The sequence below is a fragment of the Dermacentor albipictus genome, chromosome 1 (assembly GCF_038994185.2).
Source record: "Dermacentor albipictus isolate Rhodes 1998 colony chromosome 1, USDA_Dalb.pri_finalv2, whole genome shotgun sequence".
NCBI classification, from domain to species: domain Eukaryota; kingdom Metazoa; phylum Arthropoda; class Arachnida; order Ixodida; family Ixodidae; genus Dermacentor; species Dermacentor albipictus.
This window is the reverse complement of record NC_091821.1, coordinates 519,241,518-519,256,906: the sequence shown is the minus strand read 5'-3', so window position 1 is coordinate 519,256,906 and position 15,389 is coordinate 519,241,518. Positions and strand designations below refer to the sequence as shown.

General features: G+C 44.5%; 1 protein-coding gene across 6 annotated transcripts in view; it reads left to right on the top strand.

Annotated features, from left to right (window-relative positions):
• Nucleotides 1–690: 690 nt before the first annotated feature.
• Nucleotides 691–15,389, top strand: part of LOC135912444 (uncharacterized) — an 861,485-nt gene continuing 846,786 nt past the window's right edge. For 2 of the 6 annotated variants that reach the window (XM_070532623.1, XM_070532625.1), the window contains exon 1: nucleotides 691–981. In XM_070532623.1, coding sequence (XP_070388724.1) covers nucleotides 869–981 — 113 coding nt within the window. In that variant the 5' untranslated portion in view covers nucleotides 691–868. The remainder of the gene's footprint in view (nucleotides 982–15,389) is intronic. The other 4 variants (XM_070532621.1, XM_070532622.1, XM_070532626.1 and 1 more) reach the window with 4 other exon arrangements.

Below are 15,389 nucleotides of genomic sequence, written 5' to 3'. Positions count from 1 at the left end.
TTTCGCCCCCATCGAAATGCGGCCGCCGTGGCCGGGATTCGATCCCGCGACCTCGTGCTCAGCAGCCCAACACCAACATACACACACACACACACACACACACACACACACACATACATACATACATACATACATACATACATACATACATACATACATACATACATACATACATACATACATACATACATACATACATACATACATACATACATACATACATACATACATACATACATACATACATACATACATACATACATACATACATACATACATACATACATACATACATACATACATACATACATACATACATACGTACGCGCAACGTGGTCCACGTAACTTCTACCATAATTTATAAATATGCAAATGCCATGTAGCTGGACAGAACCAAGGAAATGTTTCCCGTCGCTAGGAGCAATATAACTCGGTCCATATTTTGCATGTCGCGCAATGAGTTAATTGGCATTACCAGCCACCAATAATAATTTGCTTCTCCAATATTATAATCAAAATTGTCGATAAAGTAATGTACACCATCAAGAAAAATTTTTCATTCATCTTTCTGTTGCTATGTACGCGCTGCACGAGTCTTTTTCTAAGCCTGAAAAAAAAAACTGCAAAAGCACGCGAAAAGTACCGCGCGACTAGTCACGCGGCACTGCTTCATCTTTCGTTGGAGTTCTTTCACGCATGGAAAAAAAACCTTGTGATCACAAGCTTGGTAACGTAATTCATAAGCAAATATTCACTGCAATTTATACTACGAGCCTTCCCTCGTGTTGAGTCTAGTGCTTTGCTATCACAGTCAACGCTTCGCTCTTCGGACGAAACTGTGGCTATCGTCAACACTGCTTATCGGTGTATGAAAAAGAGGAAGAAGTGTCATGGCCTCTCTCGTTCTCGTCGTCATACTTGCCGTGTTCAAAGGAAGTCTGGCTGCTCAATTTCAAGCCCATTTGGCGAAGTATACGCAAGGTAAGTAAGAGAAGTGCTTCCGCTTTTTACGAAGCGACGTGGACGCTGCAGCAGAACAAAGGAACAGGCACAAAGGCGGCGTAAATTGCGGCGCAGACACAGGCAGACGAACGGGAGAAAGACAGATCTAGATTAGACAGTTCTATGGAGGAATTGCCAGAGCGTAGCGCCTGAAGACGTCACACGGCTACAAGGAGTCGCCACAAGAGGCACACTAGGTAATGTGTATAGCGAAATCAGAGCTAATCCATGACACGCCTGGCAATCATATGAGTCGATGAGAGTGGCTTGTTGGGCTAGTTTATACGTGGTTATACTATGACAATTCCAGTAAACTTAAGGTAGAAAAAATCGAGAAGCGGACATAGACGAAGCGACAGGAAGGCATCCTCTCGACATCTTAGTTCAGTATTGACATCGTCAGCATTGCTCTCGACATCTTAGTTTCACCGACGAAGCACCACAAGAAAATTCCATCACGTTTTTAGATTTGACCATAGCCATTCATATTCAAGGTCACATTTGCGCGGCTAGTAATCCAGGGATTAAAAGACGTTGCTACCGTACCAATCCACTCACTCTAAACTGGTCAAGCGTGGCATAGCTTTTTTGTGCTTGTAGAATGCGCTGGAAAAGAGTTGCACGCATCTAATGCAAGGCAGCGCCGCCCAGCAAGACAGCAGACTGTCAGTGGCAGGCTATCCAAACACTTTGATCACTGCAGTGGCTGAATCTGTGTGCAACCGTTTGAAAGTGAAAAACCGAGGGGATCGCGAAGTGCGCAACAGAATAAAAAAGAACTTGGTGGTGATGCCGTATATACATGTCATTTCACATAGATTGAAAAAGGTTGCGGCAAGAAACAACGTCAGAATGGTTTAATGTGCGCGTTGTAAGCTTGCGAAAGAGTGCGTGCAATACCAAGCATTTCGCGAAGTTCCGGATTTTGCGACACATGTGTAGTGTACTGTATTCCTTTAAATTGTGGTATAGGTTACATAGGATGAACCGATCACTGTGTGAATGAACGGATGCATGAGTATGCCAATCTAATACCCATAGGCAGAACAGGTAATCTGCTACATTGTAAGTAGTGCGGCTGTAATCCCGTCTTCAGTGACGTTTCAATCTTAGGGAAAGCTAAGACTAATTAAGAAAAAGTGTTGATAGGAGCCTATTGCATCTATAAACTTTGCCCTGAGAAGTGTGTAAGCGCGCCATCTGTGTTCCTTACCACAAAGAGCTTTTATTTCTTGATGAGTGTAGACGTGTACAAATAATGTGTTGAGCGTCTTTTGTTAGGTTGTGCCTTGCGCATGTTCAGTACGGACTTGGTGGACGTCGGTTTCAAGAATGAAGCTCAAGTTCATAGTAAAATATTCTTGCGCGCACAATTGACAAGGACACAGTGAAGGTATATATGTTCTGTATCTTTCCGAAAATAAAATAGTTGTGAGTAAGCGCTCGTGTCTCCCCTTCACTGTGTCCTTGTCCATTGTGCGCGCAAGAATATTTTACTATGAATTCGTACCAACTCGCCCAACTATCAGTTCTGCTACAGATGAAGCTCAGTTGTAAGTCCAGCCACCGTCCTGTCGCTTCGTTTATGTCTGCTTCTCGATTTTTTCTACTTTCAAGTTTGGTGACATTTTCATAGTATATTCACATGAGTACTCATACCTAGAAATCAAGACGCAATGCAGAGTGTGTGCGAGAACTCTCATAAATAACTTGCGTTCGTACTAAATTAATGAGAAGAGAAGGCAAGGCAGCAAGTTTCGAAGTAATGCGTTCTCTCATTTCACGTTTTGTTCGATAATACCGACACAAAGAATTTGGGGATTCAAACGGCTGTTTTATGCAGCATTAACTAAACTAGAGTGTCACACCTTAGCCGAATTTTTGAAGTTGCTTTTTCCTACCCTCCTCTCCAACTATCGTCTTTCTTGCTCACTTTCAATATTTGCTACGTTCTGTTACTTCTTTGTACTTTCACTCTTGCTGGCAGCAACCGTTAACATTGGGTAATTAGCCAAGCTAGAATATATCATACTTAGTTATACTGGCTGTGTACTGCAAGCGCTGGCAGGCTTCATACAGGGCATTTTTTTTCCTGCACCAATTTTTTTATTACCTATGGCAGATAGTACAGTAGTTACTTTTTTACTTCAAGGCATAAAAGAGCCGTTTCTAAAAACGTGACTGGAACGCCAATACATTCTGTCGGCCACTGAAAATTAATGTCTCGGAACTGGCGCTGTCCAGAGAATTCGTTCCAAGTGGACACGCTGTGCGATCTGCGCGGCTACAATTCCAAGAAAAAGATACCTGCCGTAAAGTAAATAATTCAAAAGGTAATGAGCGTAATTACGCTCATTATTCAATATAGCATTTTGATTTCTCCTAGAAATAATGGCCGCCTCATTGAGTAATTTAAATCAAGTGTTAGAATTGTGTTACATGCGCCATAGGCGATCCTTTAAAAATTTCCTGCAGCTAAAAAAAAAACACCGTACATACACAGAATCTTTTGCGTCCCGTAGTGAGCCGCTGACACAGCTGCCGAAATTTGAATATATTTATGGCTTCGCGCTCATTCCCATAATTCCCGGTTTCCCTCTTTTGAAAAGAGTGCGCACCAATAAATCAACTTTTTCGCCACAAGCAAAGACATATTTCCAAGTTCCCACGTGATTCACACTCAAACCCATCAAAAGACTATAAGAACGCTATCTCAATCCATTGTCGCGAGTACCTCAACGACCCTCTGGGCCCGAGATACAAAATTGCGATAAATTGCCAGTGGCGTAGCCAGCACGTTTGTTAAGGGTGGGCTCACGTTGCTACGCAGCCTCCCCCTTATATAATTTATTGAGGGATCAAATACTTGAATAATAACGGCATGTCGTTCAGTGCCATTGTGTATTAGATGCCGCAAACGAATTCTTGAACACTACGCACTGTCCAGACCAATGAAATATGGGTTTTTCCATGAAAAATGTATTCGTAAGTCCCAAAAACTCTGACAGAAATAACCGATAACAATGCTTCCGTGATTTTGTCAATTTATTAAGAATATATCACACGACTGTCTAGCTATATATGTTCAAAACAAGCAATGCAGTGCATGTCGCTGATACGAATAAACACACTGACCATGAAATTTATAGGTTGAGGACAAATATTTCAATTAAAAGTTCTCACGTAGGAATCTTCATTAACATTGTTATACATACACAGTGGCATGAGAAAAATCTCAATGAGTATTCCATTTAGTCCCAATGTATTCAGCAGGAGCAGCTGTCGCCGGTTGGGTAGAGTAAGTATTTGCACCGAAGTTGTAGTCACTACACAGAGCACATATAAAAAGCAGTAGTTCTTCAAAATGTACATTATAAATGCGAAGATACAGTGGAATATACAAATGCGAAGATACAGCTTGATAAGGGCTTGAGAAGCTTGAGAAGGGCTTGAAAGTAAGGTAGTGACTGAGGTCTTTCAGGACAAACTAGTATTAACTGTCTCTGAAATTGAGAGGTGTCATAGAATTGGTCGCAAATTTAAAGATAAGCAACGCCCCGTAATACTCAAATTTTTGGACTACCGAGAAAAGGCGTCAGCATTGAAATCCGCGCACAAACTAAAGGGTACCGCAATATCAATCTCTGAAGACTTTTCCATCAGAACGCGAGAAATACGAAAGCGCCTGTGGAAGAGTGCCGCGCAAGAAAAGGCTAATGGAGCCAAGGTGAAACTAATGCACAATAAATTGTCCGTTGACAATGTGATGTACGGCTGGGATGAAGTTAAAGGTGCCCCTTATAAGCTGAGTAATAAAAATAACTGACAGCACAAGCCCATTCCTAAATCACTGAAAATACTAAGTGTAAATTGTAGAAGCTTATTAAACAAAATCAGTGATTTGGAAGGAATTTTACTTTGCGAAGATCCTGACATCGTGGTCTTAACCGAGACATGGTCAAATGATACCATTTACGATAGTGAATTTGTGCCGGCTTCCTACAGTGTACTTCGGAAAGACCGTGGTGGTAAAGGTGGAGGAGTTGCCATACTCTTTAAAGAATATTTAAATATATTGAGCATGCCTGAAGTGCCTAATATTGAATGCATTTTCTGTATGGCATACCATAACAATGTCCGGTATATTGTAGGAGCACTGTATAGGCCGCCTGGATCGCCTGTCGTGGTCTTAGATAACCTTAAAGATTATATGACAACCTTTATTAAGCTAAATGATCACATTATTTTAGCAGGCGACTTCAATTTGCCGGATATTGACTGGTCAACATTCGCACTCAAAACACATAATGACGAATCAAGTGAGACAATGCTTGATCTAGCTTTCTCGTTTGACTTGACGCAAACTGTAGAGCACCCCACCCGAATACAAGGGAATTCGAAATCTATTTTAGACCTCTTCTTTGTTTCTGGAACAATCCTCGATGCAACTAAGTGTGTAGTGATGTCTGGTATCTCCGCAAAAGAGTACGCATTTGGGCTGGTTGGTTCATGATTACGAGCAATAAAAACAGCGCTAAACGACGGGACGAGTGAAGGGACACAGACAACTGCGCTGACTAACAACCAAAGTGTGTTTATTCCGTCAGTCAGCATATATATGCTCCGCCGCTATCTGAAACCACAGAATCTACAGGATAGGGCATGCGCAGGGGGAATGCAATTAATGTGATAAGAAGGCAATCTCCTTTGGAAGGAGAGAAATGGACGGGAGGCTTACACATGCATCACCACTAACGTGAATGTGGAAGGCTTCGGATATAACGCGTGCGCGGTCATCACTTTCTAATTTTTTACGATACTAACGCCACTGACGCGCAGCCTGCTGCTGCTATAATATTTGACTTGTTCCGCACAGTTCTAGATTCTTTCGAATTGACCACGGAGCATCCCTCAGACAACAAACTCCGTTTCTTAGACTTGGAGCTAACGTTCTCAAGCAATCATGTATGTTGGGGTTACGCTCCTCGGTCTCATAAGCACCTTCTTCCATTTTCGTCCGCGCACTCAAAGATAGTCAAGCGCGGTATAGCAAGTTCCTGCATGAAGGCGGCCCTCATCCGGTCATGTGACCACCAAGTGGATGTAAGCTTCGAAAAGCAAGTAGCCAGACTGAAGCTCGCAGGGTTCTCGGTACCACTTTTGACCAGCATCGCCGAAAGCCTCGTAGCGAACCTTAAAGGAAAGCAGTCGGCAGCTGCTTTGTCCGAGAATCGCTCACGGCAAGTGGTTGCGGTAATACCATATGTTCACCAGGTTGCGCACAACCTCAAAAAGGTTGTCAGTAGGGCAGGCGTCAGGCTGCTGTTTACTGCCAAAAATAAGTTAGGTAGCCTGTGCCACCAAGTCAATAGGGTAAGCAATAACAACAAAAAAAGGTGTAAAAAACAGCACAGACAGAGGTTTGTTGCTGACTGTTGTGACTGTGTGGTTTACAAGATCCCTCTTTCATGCAAGCGTTTTTACATCGGCCAAACGGGGCGTTGCATCAACGACCGCATGCGTGAGCACTTCAACAACTTTCAAAAACGGGCAAAAGATAGTCAGTTGTCGCTACATTGCAATGAATGCGGCTGCAGGCCATCCTTCGAAAGTGTAACCTATCTGTCAAAATATCGTGATGACCGCGCACGCCTTATATCCGAAGCCTTCCACATTCACGTTAGTGGTGGTGCATGTGTAAGCCTCCCGTCCATTTCTCTCCTTCCAAAGGAGATTGCCTTCTTATCACATTAATTGCATTCCCCCTGCGCATGCCCTATCCTGTAGATTCTGTGGTTTCAGATAGCGGCGGAGCATATATATGCTGACTGACGGAATAAACACACTTTGGTTGTTAGTCAGCGCAGTTGTCTGTGTCCCTTCACTCGTTCCGTCGTTTAGCGCTGTTTTTATTGCTCGTAATCATGAACCAACCAGCCCAAATGCGTACTCTTTTGCAGTTTATTTCTTCTACATCGGGCTCTTTTCCTTCGTGTGTGCCTTTCTCGTGTTTCCGTTCTTCAGTCATTTGCATCAATTTGCTCGCCACCGCAACTTGTAGAGCTCGCCTCTACACTTACTCGCTCAAGCATTCTTACCTACCGCCGGAAGTCGCCGTGTTGTTCGGGGGACTGATGCCTTCGGAGGGCCACATCAAGAGAACGTGCCGAATTTTGCGCTCTGAAGCGTTTCGACAGATACGCTTCTACACCGACTGCTTGCAGGTTGTGAACCAGAACGAGCTGCATTTCCACAGTGCTCAGAAGAAGTTCCATCAAGATTTGCGAATGGCGTCTCAGACAGCGGACTTCCTGTGGGGCAACTTGGTGGTTCGACTGCCTAGGAGAGGACGTAGGAATCCGGGGCAAGGCCAAGAGGTAACAACATTCGGGGATGCCTCAATTCCCAACAATGTCGCCGATCTACTCAAGCTTGGTCCTAAATTTTGTGAGCACCCTTCTCTGGACAAGACGGAACTGCTCAGCCTCGTCAGGACAGCTGCCGGTAGAGCAAGAACAGATGAAGCTGACAGATGCATCAGAGAAGGTGTCGACTGCCTGCCCCAGCAGGTCAAAAAAGGCAACACAGTTCGGCTCCGCACAGCAGTGACCGTTCTTCGAAATGCGGGGCTCAAGCTGCTCCTATCCGACAAAGAAGGCGGTTTTGTCGTGATGCCTGGTGACCTGTACAAGAGCAAAGCTGATTCGGCCATTCTAGGCAACTTCAAGGAAGTGCATGGGGTGGCTCCTGCGAAGGTCAAAACAAAGGCTGTTCAGCTCTGCGTAAAAGCCGGACTCTCCAAGTTGGCCTCCTCCATAAAGGCCTGCAAGGAAACCAGCCTTTCGGTGTTTTTGAGTGCCAAGACGCACAAGGAACTGTGCCCGTTTCGGGCCATTGTTTCTGAGCGTGGAGCCTGGCAACGACAATTGGGAGTGTTCCTGCAAAGGTTTTTGCGCCTCCTCGACATTGATGACCCCTTCCTCATAAAGACGCCAGGTACTGTCTCCACCTTCCTCCGTGAGGAATGTCCAGAGGCTGTCCGAGCCTTTTCCGTGGACATCAAGGACTTGTACTACACCTTGCCTCAAGATGATGTATGCATTGAAGTCGGCCATTGCATAGACAAATATGGCGTTCTTAGGTTTCAGAATGCATGTGGTATCAACGTCGACAAGTTTTTAGAGCTTTTAAGGTTTTATATGCTTTCCACTTTCGTTTCAATGGAGGACAAGCTTTTTATACAGAAGAAAGGTGTGTGCATCGGTTCATGTATAGCCCCTGTTCTTAGTGACATTTTATTAGCCAGCTATGACCGAAATCTTGTAACTAAGCTCAGCCAGAGAAGCACAGTAAAAGTGATGCGATACGTCGATGACTTTCTAATTTTTTACGATACTAACGCCACTGACGCGCAGCCTGCTGCTGCTATAATATTTGACTTGTTCCGCACAGTTCTAGATTCTTTCGAATTGACCACGGAGCATCCCTCAGACAACAAACTCCGTTTCTTAGACTTGGAGCTAACGTTCTCAAGCAATCATGTATGTTGGGGTTACGCTCCTCGGTCTCATAAGCACCTTCTTCCATTTTCGTCCGCGCACTCAAAGATAGTCAAGCGCGGTATAGCAAGTTCCTGCATGAAGGCGGCCCTCATCCGGTCATGTGACCACCAAGTGGATGTAAGCTTCGAAAAGCAAGTAGCCAGACTGAAGCTCGCAGGGTTCTCGGTACCACTTTTGACCAGCATCGCCGAAAGCCTCGTAGCGAACCTTAAAGGAAAGCAGTCGGCAGCTGCTTTGTCCGAGAATCGCTCACGGCAAGTGGTTGCGGTAATACCATATGTTCACCAGGTTGCGCACAACCTCAAAAAGGTTGTCAGTAGGGCAGGCGTCAGGTTGCTGTTTACTGCCAAAAATAAGTTAGGTAGCCTGTGCCACCAAGTCAATAGGGTAAGCAATAACAACAAAAAAAGGTGTAAAAAACAGCACAGACAGAGGTTTGTTGCTGACTGTTGTGACTGTGTGGTTTACAAGATCCCTCTTTCATGCAAGCGTTTTTACATCGGCCAAACGGTGCGTTGCATCAACGACCGCATGCGCGAGCACTTCAACAACTTTCAAAAACGGGCAAAAGATAGTCAGTTGTCGCTACATTGCAATGAATGCGGCTGCAAGCCATCCTTCGAAAGTGTAACCTATCTGTCAAAATATCGTGATGACCGCGCACGCCTTATATCCGAAGCCTTCCACATTCACGTTAGTGGTGATGCATGTGTAAGCCTCCCGTCCATTTCTCTCCTTCCAAAGGAGATTGCCTTCTTATCACATTAATTGCATTCCCCCTGCGCAGGCCCTATCCTGTAGATTCTGTGGTTTCAGATAGCGGCGGAGCATATATATGCAGACTGACGGAATAAACACACTTTGGTTGTTAGTCAGCGCAGTTGTCTGTGTCCCTTCACTCGTCCCGTCGTTTAGCGCTGTTTTTATTGCTGGTATCTCCGATCGCCAGGCTGTTCTCCTAACCCTTTACGGTATGACTCTTGATAAAGTTTGCCCTAAGATGCATTTTAGAAACTTCTCCCGTGCTGACGATGTTTCCATTATTGATGTTCTTTCCTTTAATTTTGATGCATTTTGTAATAACACTGTAAGTGTTCAAGAACTCTGGGACCAGTTCAAGGCCATGGTACATGAATGTATTGAATGTCACGTGCCAGTTATTGTTAAAAAGAAAACAAAAAACCCATGGATTTCTCGGGCGACACTGCAGCTAAAAAGAAAACTGAAGCGCATGAAACAGAAAAGAAAAGCAAACATTTTCTCTCCGCAATTGGAACAAAATATAGCTTCCCTTAGTTCTCAGCTCAAAAAGCAAACGGCCATTGACAAACAGCATTACTTCGAAAAATCTTTGCCCAAATTTATATCAGAGTCTCCTGAGAAATTCTGGCGTTCAGTTTCCCCAACCTCAAAGACCCATGATCAGTTTGAAATCCAAGGTGTTCTGGTCAGTGATGCACACGAACTATCTAATGCCTTCAATGAACATTTTAAATCCGTATTTACTATCGACAATAACATCTTTCCAAAATTTGAAGCCTCACTACCACCTTTGGAGGATCTTGTCATTAGTGAGCATGGTATCTTAAGTATGCTGCTTAACCTTGAGGTAAAGAAATCACCTGGACCTGACAATATACCTAATGCCTTTTTGAAAAGATATGCACAATGGACATCTAAATATTTCTTTGTTTTATTTACAAGGTCCTTGTGTGAAAGTCAAATCCCAAGAGACTGGGGGACTGCCAGAGTGAAACCGCTTCACAAAAGTGGAGACAAGCAATTGATCAAGAACTACCGCCCAATTTCGCTAACATCGACTGCTTGTAAACTACTTGAACACATAATTCACAATCACATATCAAACTTCCTCGAAGCTAACAATTTCTTTACTAAATATCAGCATGGATTCAGGAGGGGCTACTCAACTTGCACACAGCTAGTAGAAACTATACATGATTTTTCCTCTTCAATTAACAATGGAACACAGATTGACGCCGTATTTATGGATTTCTCGAAAGCTTTTGACAGGGTCACTCACGAAAAGTTAATTTATAAGTTAGACACAATACTTCATAACAAACAATTAGTAAAGTGGATTTCAGCCTACCTTTTAAACAGGGAACAATTCGTTGTTTTTAACAATAATTGTTCTGACAAACTTACAGTTCACTCTGGCGTCCCTCAGGGCTCTGTTCTTGGGCCTCTATTGTTTTTGATATATATTAATGATATTGTGTCTAACATTCCTGTGAAAATTAGGCTTTACGCTGATGATTGTGTCATTTACACAGAAGTAAGAAGCGTCTCAGACCAATTACTACTAAATAGCGCGTTGCAAAAAGTTTCTGCATGGTGTGAATCATGGCAAATGTCCATTAATTTTGAAAAAAACTGTATTGAGGAGGATTACTCACAAAAAGAATGCCTTACCGTTTGATTACAGTATTAATGATGTGACACTTGCAGAAGTAACAGAATACAAATATCTAGGGCTATGGGTCACTAACAATCTCAGCTGGAACAAACACATTGATTTCATAACGTGTAACGCTTTTCGTAAATTGTTTTTCTTAAGACGGGCATTGCGTCTATCCACTCCATCTGTCCGCCTACTTGCTTACAGATGTATTGTCTTGCCTACCTTAGATTATGCTGCTATCATTTGGGACCCATTCACTAAGACTAACATAAACAAAGTAGAGAGGGTTCAAAGGAGGGCTGCTCGGTACATATATAATAATTACCGACGTACATCAATAACACAACTTTTAATCAAAGCTGGTCTGCCGACAATGAATGAGCGATATCGTTCTGCAAGACTTAAATTAATGTACCAATTAATTAAAGGACACTACAGAACCGAACTCACCCATTTAATTCATTTTTCGTCTGGGTATGCGACCCGACAACGACATCAACTGACTTTAACTCCTTTTCGCATCCGTAATAACTATTTTAAATACTCATTTCTTCCACGAACTATTACCGATTGGAATAACCTCACTAACAATGAAGTGTTGCAACCGTCACTGACATTATTCGCTCAACATATTGCCTAGTCTGTGTTACTGCATTTCATCACTTTACTGTTCTATTGTGTATTTTCTTTTTTACTGTTTGATATCTTGTTGACATGTATTCATGATGCTGGCTGCTGAGCTTCAACCTGCACCCTTATTTCCCTTATTTCTTTTGTTTTGCCATTTTTGTGAAAGTGCTTAATTCTTTTCCCACCCTGCTATAATCCCGATACCGGGATTGCAGTATCAATAAATAAATAAATAAATAAATAAATAAGGGCAAAAAAAGTGTCACTGGAAACAAAGCTTATGGTGTCAAAGATTTCTAGCGCGTGCTTCCATTTCTAGAACGGCTTGGTATTGAGTGCTCCAGTGCGCGAATGTTGGCCCTTGCCAGCCTCATTTCTGCAGAAAAGGACTCTGGAAAATGCACTTTCTTAAAGCACTTAGTAGCTGAGCCAAAAGCGCTTGTGCGTCCCTTCTTGCAGTCGTCTGTTTCCGCTGTTACTCATATGTTTCAAGATGAACCATGTCGCCCCCCCAAAAAAGCAATCGATGAGCCATAATTACCGATCTAGCCGAGCCAACTGATACCTTCATTGTTGCTGCAAATTTTTCGTGCGTTTAAACATCTAACCTTGGGGAGGGATCAAAGGAGATGGTAATAGCTGATATCCGGTCTGAGGCTGTATATTTGAGCCATCCTGGTACATCTCAATGTAAATCTTGCTTTTTGCACCTTCTGCGAATCTGAAAGAAGTAAATATTTAGGTCTTCACTATGTAGTATGGTATATTACTGCGCTGTTTTTAACTTGTATGCGAATTCAACCAATAATAAAAATTAGGCGAAAATTTCCACCAGAGAATGATGTTGGCACATGCTGTGCAGGCGCCTGCGACCCATCCCTCTGATCGGTCTCTGAAGCCACACTCTTGTCTTCAGGGGCGGTGGACATATTTTGTTTAGAAGCCGTATCGATGTAAACAGGACGGGGGAAAAATAAGCAGCGGCTATGCACTGTCACTGTTCTCCTTGTTCCAGGTTCGGCGGGAAGGGTATGTTGCCAGCCGTACAAGACGCCACCTTTGTTGTTTTTTTTTTAATCTTGTAATGTCGTGTATGGCAGCAGTATTACGGGTGAAAGTGTATCTCTTGCCTCCATGAGCAAGGCACTTTTCACACATTCGTAGCATAACGCGCTGGTTCGTGGTTTCATGACTTCGCTGAAAAGCTGTTTGCGGACAAACTGGTGGAAACCACCCGTGTTTAGCTTTCTTCTGATGTCTTTTGCGCATGTGTGATGGCAACACAGGGTTAGAGTTTCCGCCAGTGGGGCAGGTATAAGTGAAAGAAGACGAAATTAGGGCGACTGGTGTAATACATCGCCAAAATTCACCCTGCCTTCGCTGCAAATGTATCAGTGCTCTTATGGCGGAGCGTCTTTGTCTCTATTGCACCAGAAAGTAAACATCTGAACGCCATTCATTGGCTTGGCTTGGCCTTTCGTTTCGCACGATTCAGCAGGCAGTGGTGCTGCCCAGCTCATTAGGGATTTTCAACACCTCAGAAATAAGTACGCTATGAGGAGCAGAGTTGGTAAGTTACCAAACGTAGGTGCTTCAGTCCCTTGCAGGAGCCTCACTTGTGGGATAACGTGGGCGTTAATCGACACTGGAGTGGACACCTCAGTTATGAGCATGGACCTTGCCTGCAAGCTGAAGAAAGTTTCTATCGAGTGGACTGGGTCGCAGATTTGAACTGCAGGAGGCAATCTGCTAACCCCGTTAGGAAGATGTACAGCGCGAGTGAGTATTCGTGGGTTTACGTACCTCGGAGATTTCGTTATCCTCCCAAGTGGTTTGAGGGACCTAATTCTGGGAAGGGACTTTCCGCAGGCTAATGGAGGATTGATTACCTTACAAAAGTGGCGGGTAACGTTTTCGAAGGCGCAGGCCTTAGCAGGGAGCAGCACTGACGACACGTATGTCAACACCTTGAGGTTTGTTGACGAGACCATCACGGTGCCGCCAAAGAGCAGCGTATTGACCCTCGTCACCTGCGACGCATTCAACGGCTATGAGGGTATTGCCGAGGCAAATATCCCGCTGCTGCTCGAAAGACACATGTGCATCGCCCAGGGCCTTCTTCGAATACAGCATTAGTGCTCGCAAGTTTTGTTGAAAAACTTCAGCCGTGAGTATCAGCACGTCCCTCAGGGTACAGCTGTGGCATTCCTGAACGACATTGCTTACTTCTCCGATATCGGCACGTTACAAGTGACTTCACCGGATGCAACAACTCACGCCAGCCTGAATACCCGCATCCACATTAATGTTGACTTAGCAGATGTACAGAAGGATCAGCTGCTGGGCCTACTGACAGAATTTTGCGGCTGTTTTTCCACGGAATCCAAAGTCCAGCGCACTTCCGTTACGCAACACCGGATCGTTACAGAGAAGTAGGCGCGGCCTGTTCGCCAGAATCCGTATCGCGTGTCACCGATGGAGCGGGAGGCGATTAAGCGTCAAGTTCAAGAAATGCTAAATGATGACGTCATCCAGCCGTCGACAAGTCCGGGGGCATCGCCTGTCGTACTAGTAAAAAGTAAGATAACACACTCCGCTTCTGCGTTGACTACAAACGGCTTAACCGAGTCATCAAACATGACGTTTATCCCCTGCCATGGATCGATGACGCTTTGGACCATCTGCGTCATGCTCAGTTCTTTACTTTGTTAGCCCTAAAGTCAGGCTCCTGGCAAATCGAAGTGGACGAGCGTGACCGTGAAAAGACCGCCTTCGTCACTCCCGATGGGCTGTACGAATTTAAAGTGCTGCCTTTCGGTCTCTGTGCCGCTCCTGCTACGCTCCAACGAATGGTGGACACTGTACTCGTTGGTCTAAAGTGGCAGACGTGTCTAGTGTACCTAGACGATGCTGTTGTGTTTTCCAGCACGTTCGATGAACATCTCACCCGGCTACGAAGTGTCCTTACCGAAATACGCAAGGCCAACCTCACCATCAAGCCTGAAAAATGTTACTTTGTCTTCCAGGAACTCAAGTTTCTAGGCCACGTGGTCAGCTCCCAAGGAGTACGACCACACACGAAAAAACTCGCTGCCGTTGCCGAGTTTCCTCGTCCTAAAGACAAAAAGGCTGTTCAGCGGTTCCTGGGCCTCTGCGCTTACTACCGTCGTTTCGTTGAAGGTTTCTCAAGGATTGCTGAACCGCTCACGAGACTGACGCGACAAGATGTGCCCTTTGCGTGGACGGAAGACCAAGAGCAGGCCTTCAGCGAATTGCGTAAACACCTTCAATCCACTCCAGTGCTGGCGCATTTTGATAACACCACAGCAACTCAAATACACACCGACGCCAGCAACGTAGGACTCGGGGCCATTCTGGTTCAATGGCAAGATGGCGCAGAACGTGTAATTGGGTACGTGAGTCGTAGTCCGACAAAAGCAGAAGCTAATTCTTCAACGACCGAAAAAAAATGCTTAGCAGTCGTGTGGGCCATCAGCAAGTTCCGACCCTACTTATACGGCCAGCCATTTCGAGCGATCAGTGATCACCACTCGCTCTGCTGGCTTGCCAGTCTACGAGACCCGTCAGGTCGCCTCGCTCGTTGGAGCCTCCACCTCCAGGAATACGACATAACTGTTGTCTACAGATCCGGCCATAAGCATAGCGACGCGGACTGCTTGTCACGTTCTCCTACTCCCTTCACATCCTCCTACATGGAGCTATATTTACCGTTTCTTGGTGTCGTCGACGTAGTGCGCATGGCTGACTATCAA